General features: G+C 45.1%; 1 protein-coding gene across 1 annotated transcript in view; it reads right to left on the bottom strand.

Moving 5' to 3' along the window:
- Positions 1-233: 233 nt before the first annotated feature.
- Positions 234-20,520, bottom strand: part of CFAP65 (cilia and flagella associated protein 65) — a 464,473-nt gene continuing 444,186 nt past the window's right edge. The window contains exons 30-32 of the mRNA XM_086954439.1: positions 4,440-4,580; positions 2,965-3,348; positions 234-616 (exon numbers count right to left, since the gene is read on the bottom strand). Coding sequence (XP_086810565.1) covers positions 478-616; positions 2,965-3,348; positions 4,440-4,580 — 664 coding nt within the window. The 3' untranslated portion in view covers positions 234-477. The remainder of the gene's footprint in view (positions 617-2,964; positions 3,349-4,439; positions 4,581-20,520) is intronic.

Here is a 20,520-nt window from a genome sequence, read left to right as displayed (position 1 = left end):
GCATAGGCAATAGCAGCTAATCAACTCTCTGGAACAATATCCTACTTAGAACACATACATTTTTCAAATGTTTAATATGATTTGGCTGTAAATTCAGAAGATGCTGCCAATTGCTTATATTTCTCTCTACTGGAGTGGTCCAAAACTAAAAACAGCAAAAAAAGAAAAGTAATATCTGACAGTGTGGAAAGACAGGAAAATCTGTATTCAAATTTAAAGAAGTTGACAAGTTTCTGATTTACCAAAACATATTTATTTATCACTTTGGGTAATATACAAATCATTACTGTTCAATTTAAATTCAGTGGACTGCAAATTAAGGGAAAAGGTGTTAAGAAATGAGAGCGAGTCTCCGTATCCAAAGTAAGCGGTGTCTTCCAGCATCACAAAAGTTATCAAGAGTCCTTGGTATAAAAAAGGAATGGAGGCCAGTCAAAATCTGAATAAAATAGTGCCTCTTAAGAAAGATGAGCTCAGTTACCTATGGGCAGCAGGGGGGAGTGCTATAACTCGGGGGCGTGCAGTGAGGACCACCTCGCCACGGTTAGCCTCAAGTACAATGTTTTGTAAAGTGTTTTCCAGGATCGACTCCAGCAAGAAACTGATGACAGGAAGCCTGTTCAACAAGAAAAAGAAAAAAACAAGTGTGTTTTTTATTTGTTGGACCTATTCAGCACTAAATAAAACTGTTTTTCGATACACTGCAATAACATCTCTTACTCAACACACAACAATTACATGTTTTAATCAGTGGTGGAGGAAGGATGCCTCTGTCAAGTACGCGGCATAAGACAGCCAGCCCAGAGTAGGGAACCTACGGGTCCACTGCACCATCTGAGGGCTACCTTGATCCCATGGGCATAGTTAACGTCATTCTACAAGGTGTGGTGGTTCCATGGCCCAGAAGTCTGAGACACTTGTTGCACCCAATGAGTACCACCGTTTACTATCCAACGGAGGAAAAGCGAGGCACGTTCCTTGATTACATTACGATCCATGTTAATCTTTCCATTCCAATGTAATGTTGTTGCTCATGGCATAATCGTCGCTGCACAAAATTACATCCATAACCATTTTAAATCCCTCATCAAATTTGGACAAAGTAGTAGTCTATATGGAATTAAATGCAATCCCCATTCACAACTGCTACAGTCTACCATTAACATTAATTTGTGTTCTCCTGACTTGATGTACATGATCTTGTCAGATCGTGTCCCAACCTCTCTTGTAAGTTCCATTGCTTCAAAGCTAGGTTTGCGCTACATAAACCCTGATTCACGTCACTGCCTCACTGGGGGCTAAGACAGATGTAAATGTAAATGTAGTAGTATTTGTATAGCGCATTGAATCGACCCCCGAAGGGGTATCTCAGGCGCTTGTACGCATACCGCTGTGAAACCCTTCCTGGCTTTTCCCCGTGAAGTGCCCACTCCTGGGCACCCCCAAGGTGAAGTCAGGCATCCTAGCGTTGTTGAGGCCGTTGTGGAGATTAAGCAAGCTATTGCCCAGAGTCACAGAGTGGGACCCATAATTAGACAAGGCACCGAGGCGAGAATTATCAGTTCCGGGGAAATTGAGCCCAAGACCCACCGAGCCAGGAATTGAACCCTGGTCCCGGGCCAGACCTCTGCATCAGGGTCTGCCGCTCTAACCATTGAGCCACACTTCTCCACGTGTACAGTGATGATTGATATAGGACTACTTTGAGGTTATGTCAAGCAAGCAGACAACACCCTAGCATGAAAAAGGCTTACACAACTGCTTACATAGACAGGTACAATAAAAGACAGAGTGGCGTTCTTGAAGTACAAACCGGTGGATGGGGAGGGGCGCTCTAGATGGAACAGCAGAGTGGTGAGCATCCTAAATGCATTGAAAGGGGAGCCGGGATAGCCTACCTGGAGACCAAGTTGGTTCCTGAGGGTCCACTTCAGGGACCGAGGGCCTGATTTTCAGTTTGGTGGTTGCTCCGTCACAAATGTGACGGATATCCCATTAACTTCATTACATGTCTCATAGGATATAATTTCCTTGTATTAAGGCGGACGGAATATTTGTCATGTTTGTGACAGAGTAAACCTCTGCAAAACTCCATATCATGTGTTAAGGTTTACAGACTGGGTTTGGCTCACAGAGTGCCAGCTTGATGACTGCGACCGGGCTCACCAGCGTGACCAGTGCTAATGCATTTGCTCCATTCATGTGATAGAGAAGATATTTTACAGAAAGCTCAAAGACTCGGAAAGCAGAAAGTGCACCTACAAATCTATCATGCTACTGCATTACTATTACTACCACAGTCACATCAAAACTACCACTTTCAATCATTATAATTCTTATAACGCATAAAAAATCCAGGCCTCTGTAACTGCAGAAGCAAAACAACGGTAGCTTCCCAAGGAATGGAGGGCACGTGTGAAGCAAGGACATCAAAAGGGACAATATAACTTAGGCAATGTATTGTAAATGAGCTCAATCCAAGGTGCAGCATTTCCTCACACGCACAAAACCGGTACAAGATGGACAGCCGCAGCGCGTGCTACCTTCAGAAATAGAGCAGGCACCGCAAGGGCAACAACAGGGGGCATTTTCCTCACACGAAAAACATTGTCTGAAAAGGCAGCTGAAAAGAAGCCTTACTCATGCAGAGCAAATAGAACTAGATGAAACACCAGTGCATGTTTATCTCACATGTAGTTGCACCATATTCTTTTTTCATAAAATACCAATAGGGGTTACCCTTGCGAGGGGGACTATTGTTGAATGGGTTGGATTCAACATCTCGAAGTGTCAGATATGAAGACTGCAATGCCCAAATATCAACTTGAGTTAAATACCTTAAATTATCAACATATTTAGGACACATCACTATACCAGATTCACTGAATCAAAGAGTTACAAAAAACAGCATTTCTGGCAAACCGAAGCATCAGTCTCTATGGCCATGACAGAAGGCTATCTCACCTTTTTATCTTCTCTCGAAGATAATATTCGTAGCTCGGCTGATGCGGAATGTCCTTTTCTGGTGTTTCTCCAGGTAATGCATCTCGAGTTACTGGGGTCCTCCAACCTAGAGTAGTATCTTCGGGATCTTCCTCTTCAGTCGGATCCTCGTCAGCGCCTGGTCTTTCTTCTGGTCTTTCTTCTAGTCTTTCTTCTGGTCTTTCTTCCCTATGGTCATCCTCTGGTTCTAGAGGGGTAGGCGTCTCCCCAATGTACGCCTCCGGGACGAACGGGCTGTCCCTGGCTGAGGCAGGAACATCAGTTATCAACTGGCTAAAATATGGCAGGGGCTCCTCTTGGCTTAGGACCAAGGCTTGTTGGAAGTTTGTGTCATCCAAGAGAGTTCTGAGGAAGCAAAGCACAATATAAGCACTTAGCATGAGAGACCCAGTTCAAACGTACAATCCCTAGTGGGAACAAGTGCGACTTCACGGGGAGACTACGAGAAACCAATATGAATAAAGGGAATACATTTTAATCCCAATCAATGCAATGCAATATATAAAAAAAGGCTGATGTGTACAAAAGAAAAGCAATGCAGCAAGTATCACTGCCTTCCTCCAATTCATTACGGACACCTTTTCCATTCATGGGTTTGTTTGATAACCTAATAGACTAGAAGTGTCGTAGTCTTGTTTTCCTTACACTGAACTAGGTAGATTAACAAACCTGGAATCAAGGATTTGTAAATGAAAAGTCCATACTCATCCGCCACCAGGCACAGAATAAACACCTTTCATATACCTTTCTCAATGGAGATAAGAGGAAGAAACTAGGGCACTGCAGCCTCACAGGCTGCAGCCATGTGAAGTGGAAAACGACAGATGCTGCTGTAAGAGCTCCCAGGCGCCCAGTATCCCATCATGCTCTCAGGGGCAGTTGCTCCAGATTTTTTTGGGGAAGGGGGGGGGCGGGAGGGGGGGTGGGTGGTGGGTGGGTGGGAGGGGTCTTGCTGAAAGTATCCTGAATCAATGAGCTCAGCTTTTTTTTGGCATTTTCACTTCAGATTCTTTTCGAATCTTTTAACATGTTTCTTTGACACTTAGCTATATAGATGCAAATGCGTATTTTTATTGAAAGTTTCTTTGTAAAAGTATATTAATAGAACTGGCCTGCATTGCCTATTTTATATGGTGCTTAATTAGGTTTCTTCAAACAAGATGACTTTAGCCATTTTGAGAAAGGCAAACGCCAAACATATTTGCTCTGGGATACGTAGAGGGAACTAGTCAGTGCTTATAATGATCAATGACCATCCCCTGAAGGAGTAGCATAGTTCCTCAAAATCATCACGCTATAAAAAGTATGAGTGGATGTGTCATGACACTGACAATATCAGCAAGGCGACGTGTGAAAACTGACATCTGACACGGCATGCTGGCATGCACTCTACGACTCGTCTCATTTCTGCTGCGAAACAAATATGGACCTCATACCTGATGACCATGGCCATGATATCGGAGGCCAGCGCCACCTCTCGCACGGACGGCTTGGACAGGTCCTTCTCCGTCTCTCCAGTTTCGGGCTGCAGGCCGACCTGTAGGCAAGGTTCATCCTTCGTACTCTCGTTTGGCTTCCTGTGACAAAACCAAAAAGTGCTGTGAAAACATGACAACATGTCTACAAGCATCACTTGGAGACGTGCTGTAGACCATCACCTATTATGATGCATGTTCCATGTCTGAAGGTGATCTACCTTAAAGTTGAAAGAACACCATTGCCAACAAACTGCTGGAGCCGAGTGCTCCACTACCATCCAAGAAACATCCACTGAGACCCGGCCCCCCCTTCACTTTCCAACAGATGCACACTGGCATAGATTTGGATCAGCTGCTGTTGTGATGCAGGTCAAAGTCTCCACACAGACTGATCTGCAGCAGCTCTTCCTTCTATGCAATGTTATGTTAGAGTCTTTAATCTACAGCACGTGGATAAGTTACTTGGTTGCAACTGCACTTGTCCACTGTTTGCGTCTCTACTAGATTTACATGCGTGAATGAATCCTCCTCCTCAGGCTGAGAACTTTCTGTAGCCAAGCTTCAAACATCAGCGGCGACAGACACTCGTGTCACAGCGCTTCAGTCATGCATTCTGTGCAATCTCTCCACCTAAGGTTTGTGACTAGCTTCTACAGCCCCAACTGTGCCGCATCAGCTTCAGATCTGGAATGGACCCTCAGAGTCCGTCATAAACACTTGTGAGCGGAGGACCCTGTTGCTGCTTTGCAAATGTGCCGACGCGGAGTGAATGGTGCTGCAGACGGGGCTTATAGTTCTTTTATTTATATGTTCTTCAATAGTCCGTCTGCAGCGCCCCCTCCTGCCCAAAGAGAAGGATGCCACGTCACCCACCCCTTCTTTCAAAATGCCCCCTTCCTCAATGCCACACTCTTCACCTCACTCTACCCCCACCTCATTTTCCCCAGCCTATTTTACTTTTACAAACACATTCTCGACCCTGGAGGTTTGACTGACATAGTGGCATATGTCTTCCCTTTTTGAAAACAATGTGTAACAAGACACTAAACTGCAAGTAAAAGATGTGAAATGGAGCTTCACTTTATTATACCCGAGTTCTATCTGAAAGATGGGCAACAGGCAGGCCTCTCAACCTTTGTTGCCTCGAGGGAGGGAAAAGAGGAGATGCTTTGGAATGGGATCTCATTCACATCAATGGAGTGGCCACTCTTTGGAGAATGATGAAGGAGAAGGTACTGCTCACGCGAACGTTTCCGGATCTAGTCTGATGCCTGGGGAAATTCAAAGGTAAGGAATATGCAGCTAGAAGTCTCCAGAAGTGATACACAGCTAATATAAACATCTGTTTTATTGAATACCCACTGACAAACGGTTTCCCTGCAAAATTCAGCAAATGCAACAAACGTGCACTAGAATCTAAAATAAGTGTTTCTCAAACTCAGTGATCCCCAAATGTCATCGACCTTTGGCTTCCTTGAGCAATTGGCCATTAGCCGTGGCTCCCTACTACATTACTTTTTTTGGTGGGGGTGGTGCGGGCCAGGTGGGGTTGTAAGATGTAAGTCCAGCCTCCATGCCCGGGTTGGCTGTAGTGGCCACCGAGTATTTTCCCAGTGGGCCGGAAGGGTGGGGGCCGGTTTTTGACCCTTGGTGGGGGGTTTTGACATTGGGACCGTATTTGCAGCAGTGCTGCAGTACCGGCCCCTGTAACAAAGTGGCACCGGTGCTTGACCCACTAGCACCCTCCCAAAGGTCCCCCCCCCAACCTCCCTCATGCCGGCACTACTCACAGTAACATCTGTGTCCCCCTCCAAGCACCCCCACACCCCAGGCCGGTCGGGCAGAATTGCCAGGGCTAGTTTCTGTTCTCAGTCCGACCACCCTCTGTAATACTTCCATTTTAATCCCTGAAAGAAACTTGGATGAAGGTATAGAGAATAGTGCCTGCAATGCAAGGAAATGTCAACTCTTTCATTTCACAATATTTTCAGCATCTCTGGCCATGTTGTGACTACATGCATCTGTTTGCTGTTTGTGTGTCATCAGTTTGGAGCAGGACACTTCCGCCCAAAATCAGTTGGGGGCATAGGGGTGCCACAGTGTACAGTTTGGCAACCTCTGCCCTATGCAACGGTTCCTACCCTCATTATCTGCAGGTGATATCCTACAATTTGTCTAAAACCCTAGTGAGACCATGATGCACATAGTAAAGGACGTGAGCAGGATTCCACTCACCAATGACTCTGCTAGGATGGTGCTGCACTGTCCTTTGAAATATCTGGGTATCGTATAGAGGCAGCTCTTAGAGACAGTTATGGACTGATGACTGAAAAACCTGCCACAGAAGAAGAGAGATGGATTCGACCACCCCTAGCTCTGGGAGGCAGAATCATGCTTACAAAAGTGGTAGTACTGCTCAAGTGTTTGTATTTGTTCATACATATACCCATCCCCCAGGTTATCATACATATGCTAGATTTTGAGAATTGCTGACTAAATTAGCACAGAGAGGGAAATGTCTGTGACTTATATGAGAGAAGCTGACTCGGCCCCACGAGGAAGGCTTATTTGCTATGACTGATCTCAAACAATAACTTCTTTCCTGCACAATCAGCACCACTCAAGAGAGCTCAAGGTGAGCTTGGGACACTAAGTATTGTGCTAGTGTCTAAGTCATTGCCTAAGATATAAATTCACTGAAACAGTTAAACGCACACACTGGCCTATATGACAGTTGCTAATATGGCAGGAAAAACAAAGGTGTGGCGGTCAGCACTGAGAAGTGCTTATCGGGGGCAAGATGGCAGCCGGACTCTCGGCCGAGCAAGCAGCCGAAGGCACTCTCTCCCGGTTTGGTGCACCATCGTGCTGTGAAACTTTGCTTTTTCCTATGACCCCCTGAATCATTCCTGTGACTTTAGCCTCCATCTACTTACCCCCCACGATCGGGATGCTTTGGCGTTCTTCTATTGTTCCAGGCCGAGTTATCCGCTGGATCCTGCTGCGGCAGGCTGGGTTTTCTTCATGGCCCGGCTTTTGCTTTTGCTATGGCGTATCCTGGCTTCATTCGCTCATCTCTTTGGCCAACAAGATGTCGCCAAAGGGGAAAGTCGTTGTACCCGCGTCCAGTGGCCGTGCCTCTCTTGTGCGTGCGGGAGGCCCGGTGAAACCCGCTGTTGCCGAGATGGATGAAGCGAGGGCAGGGTCAGCACCTGTAACATCACAGAATGCGAAGGTGAACGCGAGAGCAATCACGATGGATCTGTGCCCTCTTACAGGACCTGCATCTCCAGCTACGACCCCTGCGGATGCGGCAGTGGGACGATCAAAAAGGACTGTGCCAACTATGTTTAGTAAACCGCCAGATAAAGCCAAGCAGATTGCTAAAACCAGGAAAACTCAAGTGGCTCTAGCAGAAGCATCCCCCAAATCTGTAAGTACCTCGGCACCGGTATTGGCACCGATATCGGCACTGGTTACAGGAACAATGGACTTGGGGACTCCATCTCCTTGTACTATGACATATCCAGCAATTGAGGGGGTGGCTTGGACTGATAGTGTTGCAGTGCCATATTCAGGAGGGCCAAATACAATTTCTAATGAAAATATAATACTATACAAACCAATGGGATTCTGGGACCTTTAGTCCAATCTCAGATCACAGGGGATACCGCAGCGATCCCATCAATACCTACTGATTCAGGGCCCGTATTACTGCCATCACTGCCACCACCGTCAAAGGAGTTAATCTTGGACGCAATTTTGGATATGGCCGACTTTGAAAACTTACAGAAGCCGGGGTCAAACTCTAATGATGATGTGGCAGGGGGTGATAGGTATTACTCCCTTTCTGACCACACAGGTTCTTCCGAGGAGGACTTTGGCGAGGATAATGATTGGATTGATGAAGATAGTGAAAAGGGGGACTGGCGTACTAGCGATGCATTGACTCCATACTCCGGCCCCAGTACAGTTCGAAAGGCAGTCAAAGATCAAGGGGCTATGTATTCTGGTCATGATGTTGGATCACTGGCTTGGGAATATTTATTTTCTCATCAACCAGGGCTGGAGAGTACCATTGCCACTGCGTCTATTGTAGGGGATGAGTACGGCACAATTCCTCCTCATTCACCGTCAGGGGAAATGACTCTTGCAGCAATTTATCAGACCATCATGGCCCAACACAAGGAGACCCGGCAAGAAAGTGTTCGGACGCAAGGGGCATGCCGTAGGGTACAGAATTCTATCTGGAGAGTGGCCAAGACTTGTTCAGACATCGACTCTCTAATAGGGATGGTGGAAGAGAGGGTTTCTACTTTTGAGCCTATGGCCACTCAAAAGGGTGTTACTGACTCAATTAAGACCCAAAGGGAGCACATTATATGGAAGCTCACGGACCTTGAAAATAGAGCACGTCGCAATAACCTAAGAGTCTTAGGAGTCCCGGAGGGGTCGGATGCCAGAAAGTTCATTGTTGATCTATTTACGGAAGCATTCCCTGAGGTCAAACAGTGGGACTGGGAACTGGAGATCCAGAGGCCCCATCGTTTTCCATTCAACTTAAGGAAAGGGTCAGGCAAAACAGATGATAAGCCACGTGCTATTCTTATATGTTTCAATAACTTTTTGGCCAGAGAGAGGATTTATGACTTGGCATGGCCGGACAAGAAACGGACTGGCAAGGGTTGCTTTTTTTTGTTAGGCCTGATCTGTGTCCAGCTACTGTTGAGCAGAGGTGGCAGCTCCGTCAGCTAATAGCACAGTTTCAATAGAAAGGGGCTCAAGCTTATTTACTTTTTCCATCCAAACTGAAAATCATTGCTCAGGGCCAGACTATATTTTTTTACTTCTGAAATTCAGGCCAAGGAATTTTTGAACTCTCTAAAGTCGTAACAGGCACTATGATGGTTGCTAAGTCCTGTTTTCCCTCTTCTTTTTCTCTCCTTTTGGGGTTTTCAGTTTTTTTTTTCAGGAGATTCAAGTACTGGGAGGGAGGGTTACGGTTTGGGAGTTTACAGGTTTGTGGTTTTGTGATCTATGTCTTTTGCTGGTTTTTTCTTTTTTCTTTTCCTCTTTTCTTTCGGATCTTACCCTCCCGAATAATTATGGTGGTGTGGTCACAGGGGGTTCTGTGTTTTGGGACGGCTTCTCTATCACAGGGACCTAGGTCCTGATGCCCAATGGAGGAGGTGGTGGGGGGCGGGGGTGACGGGCAGGGGGTGACGGTCAGGGGGGTAGGTTCGGGGTGGGCACAGTTCAGGAGGGTGGTTTGGGGGGTGGTGGTGGAAGGGGGTAGGGTGGGTTGGGGGAGAAAAATAAAAAAAGCTTGAACACACATTTTAATTATGAGATATTAGTTAATAAAGCTATCAGCAATATACTGTCAATTTTTGGAAGGCTTAATGTTGCTCTGTTGTTTTTTGCTCAGTCTGCACGATCCAGACTAGGTCCTCTATGGCTGTTTTTTTTTTCTTTCAGAACCGATGGGCCAAGGTAAAATACACATAGGTTCTTGGAATATTTGTGGATTGAACAATGGTAAAAAAAGGGCATTGTTTTCAAGAGTCGTGCAGACATTATGCTTAGAGGTACTCTGTTTGCAGGAAACGCATGTATCCTGGAGCGATCGGGATTACCTGAAAATTCCGGGGTACGACCAAATTGGTTGTTCTCGCCAGACCTCTAGGATAAGAGGGGTGGCGGTTCTATTAAAACGTGGATCAGGGCTTTGTAAGAAGACTGCTCAAGATAATGCTGGAGATGGGTAATTAGTGAACGGCAGATATATGGTAAAACCCTAACTATGTGCACAGTCTATTCTTCAAATCTGGATGATCCGGCAGTGTTGCATCATTTGAATGTTGAATTGGCTCTTTGGCCTCAACCTGTTTGTATATGAGGTGACTTTAACATCAATCTGTCTGCAGATTTCGACTTAGCGGGGGGCAGAATTATGTTGGCAAAAAGCCTAGAATCTTCAGGTCGCTTCAAGCCTTTGGCCCAAGAACATTACCTTACAGAGCTTTGGTTTCACCATAATAAACATCTAGATGGCTACACTTACTTCTCTGCCCCTCACAATAAGATGGTTCGGTTAGACTACTGTCTTATGTCTGAACAATTGGTAGACTCTACAACTATCTCAGTCCTTCCTAGGATCTTATCGTATCACAACCCTTTTAGTTATGGAATGTACTTTTTCTCATACAGCAAGAGTCCCAAGAACTTGGACATTTGAGAGAAAACTCCTTTTAGAACAATCATATATCGACCTTTTGAGGAATTGGATTGAGGAATTCCTAAATTTAATATTAACACTATGTCACTGTGTGGGATACGCTAAAAGCAGCAGTTCGGGGGGGATCAAAAAGCTTTTCCTACTCACGGCAGAGGGCCATACAGGTTGCGATAGATAGGAGGATGGTGGAATTGGGGGTGGTAGAGGCTGAACGTACGCGTGCAATCAAGGAGGGTCGAGATACAACTCAAGTGCAATTACTGGTGGCTAGGGTTAGGGCCTCTTTGTTGGAGTTCTTTAGGCAAGATCTTGCGGCTAAGTATCTGCAATTCCGCTCTATGGTGTTTGAGTTTGGGGGAAAAATCGGGGAGGGTCTTGGCTAAGAGACTCCATCAGAAAGGATTGGCTAATCGCGTTACTAGGATTCAGGACTCTCAGGGGAATATTCAGGACACATCGGAGGGAGTTTTGGAGGTTTTACGGCAGTTTTACTGTACTTTATATTCAGAGGAAATCCGAGACTCCAATTTAGAATATGAGGCTGAGGCTTTCCTACAGGACCTCAACACGCTACAGGTCACTGCTCAGCAGAACAAAGTCCTTTCTGCCCCTATAGACTGGGATGAGATTGAGTTGGCAATTATCTCACTAACCAATGAGAAAGCATCTGGCTTTGACTCCATTACTCTGGAATTTTATAGTCTGTTTCGTTCAGAGATTCGGGATGATATTCTGGCCACTTTTAGAGGGTCTCAGCTTGGCCATATACCAGCTACCTGGCATCCAACTACTATCATTTTAATAAAGAAAAAAGGGAAACCAGAATTATATTCATCTTCTTTCCGCCCAATATCTCTGATCAATGCCGACAATAAAATATATTCGAAAATCTTATCCACTAGACTGTCCTTGGTAATTTTGCCATTAGTCTGCCTGCGTCAGCATGGCTTCATACCATGCAGGACATGGCAGACCATGTCTGCTGGGTAATTGCACTCTTGGATTGGGCCCAAGCTACGCAATCTCCCCTCGGGGCAATCCTGTTGGATGCCGAAAAGGCATTCGACAGGGTAGCCAGGGGTTTCTTATGGCCCATTTTATTCTGGAAGGGATTCAGCTCTGAATTTATCAGGGCAGTTCAAGCACTTTATATTGCCCCAGAAGCTACTCTGTCGGTCTCAGGGTTGCAATCAAGACCATTTAGTGTCAGCAGGGGCACTAGGCAGGGGTGCCCTTGTTCTCCCCTGCTGTTTGCATTGTATATTGATCCTTTGCTATGTAAAATTGAGAACTCATTGGACATACTTCCAGTTAGGGTTAGTATATCGGAATATAAGGCTCTGGCTTACGCTGATATTATAGTTTTGACCAGTAATGTAGCATCAGCTTTTATATCTATTAGGAATCTAGCAGAGCAACATGGCCGGGTGTCCGGATATAAGCTCAACGCTATTAAAACCCAGGTCATTCAATCAGCAGCTATGGGCCCCTCTGATGCTCCAGTTGTTCAGAGTGCATTGTATCTTGGGGTCAAAATTACAGCTGAAGTTAAAAAGATCCCTGATTTGAATATCTTACCCGGTATCGAATCTGTTAATTCTACTCTGACTAGATTAGACAATTTGCATCTATCTTTATATTGCAGAGGGAATGTTTTGAAAATGTTGGTTTTGCTGAAGTTCTTGTATCTATTCAGAACCATCCCGCTCGAGTTCTCCCAAGCCAGTCTTGCTTACGCTGAGAGATGCTGTAATAGATTCCTTTGGGGATATCATCAACCCCGCAGAGCGGCCAAATGGATGCATCTAACGTGTGATCGAGGAAGGTGGTCTGTCCCTAATTTGGTGCTGTACTGGTGGTCAGCTTTTCTTCTGCATCTCTCAACACCACTATTTGGGGCTAGACTACAGACCCTCCAGGATATCGCGATTTCGCGATTTGCAAAAAAATCGCGAAATCGTCACTTTTGTAAAAATGCCGCGATTTTTACTAATGTGCCCGCGAAATCGGCACTTTTGTAGAAATCGCTGCATTGTTACAAAAGCAAATGCATGCCGCTATATCCTGGGGGGGGTCTGTATTGTTAGTCTGAGTCCGGTAGCCATGAACGGCCTGGTATTGTGAATCCTGACGGGGTGTTAATGTCCCAGCGGATGGCCGGGCGGTGCTGCTACACAGGAGAATTAACCCTAAAGAGCGAGTAATTAAGCAGGCCATCCGCCTTCCCATTTGCCTCTGTTTGTGTGGGTGACAGGCGCCGTATTGGAATGTGCCCAAAGCGAGCCATTTATTTGTTTGTATATAGGTGAAATGAGTACTAAATTAATCCGGCAGTGAGTAAGGAAAAAGTGCGTAGATAATCCTCTTCAGCAACTATGTTAATTCCACAAATGGAAGAGGCTGATTGAACAAGCCATTCTGCTAATCACAGGCCTGCAATAGTTGCCAGTCACTATCTTTAATTTATTTCGTACTTAAACTGCCATTAGCCTAAGCTTGATAAATATTTACACACAACGCACTCATCGGTAGCTAGCAGGTACACATTTTAACAAGCACCCAGATTCAATTAATTATGGATCCGTAGTCATTTCTGTGCATGCAGACCCCGCTACTTGATCTTAAGGGCAGCACAACACTGTATGCCCCCCGCCCCCCATGCATATAGGCTTTGAATTACAAAACTGCCCGCCTAATGCTTTCCTGGCTGCCCTATCTAGGCCTCACGTCACCTGCGCACATTGCACTTTAATTTCTGGCTTCCCGCAGGCCCAAGACACCCAAGTGCGAATTTTAGCAGCTTTTATTTCTTTTTATTAATAGCGTTTCTTTTTTTTTTAATCCTGGAATAGCCACAGTTGCAATGTGTTATTACGTACTTTTACTATGAAAAATTGTGAACTGACGGATGTTTGTAATGGTTTTAATTAACTACAATAACATTACCTTACCATAAATGGTTAAAACAAGGGGTTAAGTATCAAAAGTAAGCAGCCAAAAGTATAAGCCACCCAAGGAATGGAACCAGAAAGAGGGAGGGCAAACCTTCCCTGAGGGAACGCTCAGTTTAGGAACCTGCTCTACCAAAAATCTTCCACAAGTAGAATAATTTCAGATATTGTTACTTGCTGAGTTAGTTAAAGAGTGCAGCTGCAGTCACGATGGGACACAATTAGGCCATAATCATTAAATTGAAACTCAATCACCAGGGACCGCAGGTGCATTTATCTCATCTGAATAGGTCTTTGCATATTGCTCCTAGGAGCCCCCTTCTGGTGGAAAGTCCGACATCATGTCCTGTGGTCTTGAAAACAGCCCACACTTAATAAATGCATACACGGGGCTCAGTGTTAGGCGCTATGAACACTACTGAACAGGTTACATTGTCATTTTGCCAGTGTTGTTCAGATGACCCTTTCAGAATGGATTTCCCTGCCTTCTGTGTTTCGTTCCTCGGGTTTTATAGTTTGCTATTGCATTAATAAGGCTATGGGCATGGGGAGTAAATATGCATCACGTTGGGCAGGCTGTGGATACAAATCATTGCAGATTTCAACGTCATATTCGCACAAAGGGGCGGGCGGGCGAGGCAACACACATTTACAACCAAATTAATTGCAAGAGCCGAGCCGACTCTCTGTCTGGCTTTTAAGTGCTCCTGCACTTCAACATTCCAAAGAGTGCATTTTTTTAGCAGATAGAAGCGTGTCAACGTAGTACATCAGATGATATCACTGCATTGCGAGGGATTTATTAAACATGAACTTCAAAATGGTCATGCCTCCTGGCCCCAGGCATGACTGCGTTGCCATTAGTGAATTAAAAGGCAAGTCAGTTGCCATGTGTACCATGTAGGTGGCCTTGATTCTTTCATGGAGCAACATTATAGTCTTTCAATCCGACACAAGATAGTACACACCTTGAACTCATGTATTTCAAAGCACTCTTAAATGCAATAAAGAAAATAGGAGGCACAGTGAAATAAAATATTTGTCTAGGATCACATCACAGTTTGGTCAAGCAGGGAAGGCAGGAAAAGTTCTAGGTTTCCTGATTCCACATTGTGCCATTCAGACATTGAGTAAGTATTTCCTTTTCCTATTTTACATCAAAGGATAATGTTCTCATCTTGGAGTATTCAGTTAGAGCGTGGGTGGTAGGCAGAAAACATTTTAAAGTTCGGATCGTTTAGGGCTCCAGAACCCAAGAGGACCTCGATTTCAGCCAGAGTGAGGCATCGGGCTGGAGCCTGACTCCCCCTTTCAGTGGCTCGTCCACCTCTGGGTGGAGTGCAGCAAGAAGAAATGCTATCAAAGAAATAAGGGTCTGCAGATGTCAGGATAATCCCAATTACAGATGTCTGGATACTACAATTTGGAATTGCAATGTACCCAGAGGTAGAAGTTGGCGGAATCTATGAGGAACAGCAAAGCAGTTCCCCTACTTCTTTTTTTTTGTTTTGTTAAAACCAACCATTTCTGAACCGTTACTGCCGACCTTGTGGTGCCTCTGGTTGAAAGGGAAGGGGGAAGGGGCTGACTGTCACAGCTCTCACTCCATAACACAGCATTCTTGAGGCCCTACGTGTTCCAAAACAAGCCAGATTTCAACCAAAAAACGAATTTCGCTGTCTTTACAACTTCATTTTAAATGCAGCAGCTGAACTTAAGTGTTTGGTTGGAGTGTGAATTCCAGTATAGAGTGAGTTGCTGTAGTGCACCGTCGCTGGTCTTGAGGAAGAGCTGAGGGCGCAAATGATTGTTGAGTGATGAACCTCCAAACTCCAGCATCTCCCCCTGAAGAAACTCCATGCCATTCTATCGCTGGGCAAACCTTCCAACGTCATAAGCAGGACAGTTTCTGCCGTCCTCCCGTGAATGATGCTGGTAGCTCCTGGTGGGAAGACGGTTCTAGCCCCCCCCATGCAACGTGGGGCGCTTGTAACGCTGTTTTGCTGCCTTGGGCTGCTGACGGGCAGTCTTTTGCTTTTCGAGGGAAACAAAGTGTCTACATTGTAGATAAACCAAATATACATAGCTTCAAGTTGTTAAATAACTAAAAAACTAAGATATCTGTGTTTGTTGTAGGAAAAATGGCCAAATATAATGCCGCAAAATTGCCGCTAAATTTCCATATTTGTGCCGCTAAATTTCCATTTTTGTGCCGCTAAATTTCCATTTTTGTGCCGCTAAATTTGCTAATCCATGCCGCTATATCCTGGGGGGTCTGGCTAGAGCATTGCTGCCAGCTCACTAAAGTCCTTCCATTTTTGAAATTGGGCTGGGGGAGGATGCCAAGGGGATTTTATTACGGGTTTTGGAACCTAGTTACTACAAGAAAACGAAGTTCAAGGTGGCTATAGCAATGTTTACAGTTTGGCGCAAAGTCCGCGCAAATGGTCTATTCCTAATCTTAATTACTACACACCTTTGGATGCAGCTAGACTCTTACCTCATATATTTCAGGATCATGTCACATTTAACTGGATGACGAAGGGAATAGTGTCTTTGGGCGACTTAGGGTCCGATGGGTCTATGGTTACCTTTTATTTCTAAAGGATAAGTTTTCTTTAAATAGTCACAAATTTTTTAAATATCTACAAATTCGAAGTTTTCTGGATAAATTGAAGTTCAAAAATCTAATTTATTTTGCAAGAATTTATTGATGGAACAGATTTTGAAGCGATCAAGAATAGGTATATTGTATCAGCATTTACTTTCAGGCTTTCCGGATGACCTTTCTACTCAGAATGCTAAATGGGTGTTAAAGCTGGGTAAGGTAGGGCTGGATATTTCCCAGGCTTTGGAACTATCAAGCAGTGTCTTAATATCAGGGAGCTTACGTTCTCAATGCTATATGGCACTGTTTGATCTCTACTACACACCAGCCAAAATCTTTAAATGGGGAGGGAGAGGGGGTCATTGTTGTCCAAGGTGTGGTTTGGTAGCGGCTAACGATGTACACATGTTTTTTGAATGCCCTACCCTTAACACATTTCTTCAGGAGGTAGAACTGTTTATCAATTCTAGATAGAAAATTCCGGCTGTTCTCTCCTCCGAGCTTGTTATTTTTGGGTGTGAGAGTAATTGTGCATTGGAGAGATCAAGAAATGCATCTGCCCTTCTCTGTATCTCCATGTCCCTTGTACGACTCTGTATAACATCGGAATGGATTAGTCCGGAGGCCCCCACTTTTGTAAATTGGAGAGCAAGGATTCTGGCTCTCCATAATTTAGAGTAAGCAGTTTTCCAGAGGTGGGGCAGAAGGAGGCGGGAACAGGGCCGGAAAATCTAGGCCCCGTTGGAGGAGTGGCTTGGTGCTTAGCGGAATGGCTCTTGATGGGTGATGCAATTTTCTTTTTATCTTTAGTTTAAAGATTACTCTCTTTATGTTTTCCTCTTGGCCTCTCTTAAAACTGGCTCTTCCTCCCCCTTTTCTTGATGTATGTATAATTTATAGCCACAGTGTGTATTTTTTTATTTACCAATATGTTGCTGTTTCTTTTTCAAGCTTCAATAAAAAATATTTTTAAAAAAAAAGGAAAAACAAAGGTGTACTCTATGAAACGCTCATCGCAGATAGTCTTGCCTCAATCATTGGATCCATCAATAAAGGCCACACTACACCAGCTACAGTTACACAAGAAGGGACAATTCCCTAATGGTTGTTTTATAATCAAGCAGTTTCGTGAAACTGGCATGGTCAATGCCCAAGTCATATTTGCATTCGTCCAAATCAGACAGGTGGCCTTGGAATTTCAATTACACCTGAAAGGTAATGAACGTCCTAGCATTAAAAATATTTTGCTTGAGAACGGATGAGAAAGTCTTGAGGCGTGTGCTTGTACTGATCTCTAGTAGCTTTTATAAGAACTGCAGTTTGTTGAAACGATTTAAATTCACTGCTGAAGAATAACATTGATGGTGCAGATTATGGAGTCTCCTCAGCAATTGCGATTGTGGTGCCCCTGGCTGGTTTTGGCGGCGCACCCGGGTGCTGCAACGCAAGGTTTGGAAACTACTGCTTTAACTTGTTAAATGTTCTTGTATTGTTGACAGTACTTCGTGATCGTAAGTTCTATATTTTACAAAAATAAACCTAAACAGAATCATTTATACTATATCTGGCAAACACCAAACATTGTAAGGAAACAGGCTTTTTGCAGGTTTCCTCTGACTCAGGCCAGCTCACCCTGTGATGGGTTTCTTGTCCAGCTTGCCCACTTGAACATTATTTTGTCTTTTCCTAGTCTTGTCTGACATTTATTTTGCCTCTTTCTGCTTGTTCCTGACATCTATTTTGCATCTGTCTGCTCATTTCTGACCTTTATTCTGATGTTGCATCAACAGTGCCTAGATACCCTGAGGGGTGACAGTGCTGTGCTATACAAATGCTGCTTGATTGACTATTTGCCTTAACTGTGACTGCCAGGTGCTGGTGAAATGACTGCTGAACAGGACTCAGTGTATGTGCTCTGACTCTTACATTCGAGCATGCTTAATTAGTTTGTCCCCAATTGTTATAGTCCATCTTACTGGCAAGTCCATTGTATATGGTACCCGCGGTACCTAGAGCCTGTAATTTAGTGTACCCCAGGGAATGCAGCACTTATTGTGCCACCCTGAGGGGGACAAGGTAAAGCATGGCTCCCAGACTGTCACTGCAGACTAGACGGGCAGCTTTTAACTGCTAACTCGACTCTGACATTTAAAGTAATGCCAAAGGCATATCTTAAAAGGTATAAAAGTCAACCGAGACAGGCCTAACAAGCCCTAAGGCAGGTTGCTGTATGCCCAAAGTGGATCCTGTATTTTTATATGTTTCAACAGTAAAGATACGAATTGTCGATTTTACTGTGGAAAGGCTAGTAGCCCCATTGGCAAGTACAGAATTACAGGCTAGCACCCCAGCCCTGATAACTTCTGAATAAGACTGCTACAATTGGTACTTTTTGATATCAAAAGAATTAGTGCATTATATATGATATAATGGTTAAATCAAATTTAATGTCACTGGTTGGCAAAGTGGCATGCTGGACCACCAATAATCCTTAGCAACCGTAACAGTCGGTGTGAAGAAACAAACTGCTTGGTTGTGGAGCAGCAAGGTCTGTGGGACTAACTCAGCAGGGATAAGTCATGGACAGCCCTCAGCACACATGAGTCAGCAGGAATCGTTGGAGCCCCCTTGAGGATCCTGTGGCAGCACACAAACGATAGAGGCCCAAAGTGGGGAGGATGCAGTCAGGATGTCGTTCTTGGAGCTGTGCAATATTTGAGGCTGGGGCTTCTTGGAGCTTGAAGATCTTCAGTGAGCAAAGTCAACAAGCCCTGGCAAAAGCAGACAGACACAGTGCGCAGGGATGCGGTGTAGGTTGGCTAGTGAGGGATTACAGTCTCCAAAGTTGCAGGGAAGACTAGTCAGGCCTCTCAAGAGCCAACAAACCACCACCTGTGTTGCAGAGCCGGGAGATGTCTGTGGGACAGCAGGATCAGCAAAATTGTTGTCGGCGTTGAGGTACCTGTTGATGCAGGGAAGTGATACATTAACTCCAAGGTAGATGCTTTCTCGTTTGGATGCATGCAGTGTCCTTACTGACTCGAAGGATGCACAGCCACGGATTGTAGAAGCTTGGAAGAGCACAGAGACTAAGTTGTGCCAGGAATCTTCCCACCAAGAGTAGTCTTGTCTTTGGCCCTGGCTCAATCCAGCAGCAGAGTTCCAGTGTCCAACACCACAAGTGTCTTCAGGCAGGTCTTGACGAAGTCCGGGACGAACCTAAGGACCCACAATCAGGAGAAGCCTTAACTAACCATAAAAAAGGGAAGAACGTCTTCTGCGGTGACCAACCTATCAGGGGAGGTCAGGGAAGCTACTCAGCTGTCCTAGCCAGTCAGATGCTCCCAGAGACCAAGTTGACGGAATCAAATGTGCACCTGGAGGAGCTCTGGGCACCTCCCTAGGGAGGAGCTGGACAGAGAGGTGGACACTCCCCTGTCCTTTGTGTAGTCTTGCACCAGAGCAGGAGCCAAGGGCTCCTGAACTGGATAAAACTGGTTTATGCAAGGAGGGCATTAAATGTGCCCTTCAAATCAGTTTGGATATGCCCCCACCCTCCCTACTTGTAAAGGAGTGGTGGTCACACTTCTCCTTCACAGGGAATTCTTTGTTCTACTTACCCTGCGAGAGTTAAGCTAATCAGCAGGGGGCAGAACATTGCCTGGGGTCGGCAGCAGTGCGGGCTGGCAGGCAGACCCTTTAGGTTACACAGGTAGGTATTGGGGGGTCCTGTAAGGAGCCCACAGTACATGGTATCATGCAACTAACACTGGAATTGGTGTAGTTGCATGATTCCATCATGTTTGATACCAAACATGACCAGATTCGGAGAAGCCATTATGTAGCTGGACATCTTAAGTTGCCAGTGTCCACTACATACCTTAACAAGCATTTACAATGCAATAGGTCTCGCAGCATTAAAGTTTGAGTTATTGGCATTGTGTATGACAATGCGTTGCATAACATTTTTAGCAAACTTTGAATTGGTGAGCAGTGAGAGTGTGTGCAAGAGTATGCTGTTTTTGAAAGCAGTGTGGTAGAGAGTGCAGGAATTTGGGTGACCTGAGCAATGTGGATGATGCACCTCACGCACGGGTTGACGCAGTTATTATTCACACAGCTCTGATGATGCACCTTAGGCACAGGCTCACAGTTGTTATTATTTACCGAGCTCTGATGATGCAACTCACGCACGGGCTCACAGTTGTTATTCACACAGCTCTGATGATGCCCCTTAGGCAC

The sequence above is a fragment of the Lissotriton vulgaris genome, chromosome 2_1 (genome assembly GCF_964263255.1).
Source record: "Lissotriton vulgaris chromosome 2_1, aLisVul1.2, whole genome shotgun sequence".
Classification (NCBI taxonomy): Eukaryota; Metazoa; Chordata; class Amphibia; order Caudata; family Salamandridae; genus Lissotriton; species Lissotriton vulgaris.
The sequence above is the reverse complement of the archived record's forward strand: the minus strand, read 5'-3'. Positions and strand labels throughout refer to the sequence as shown.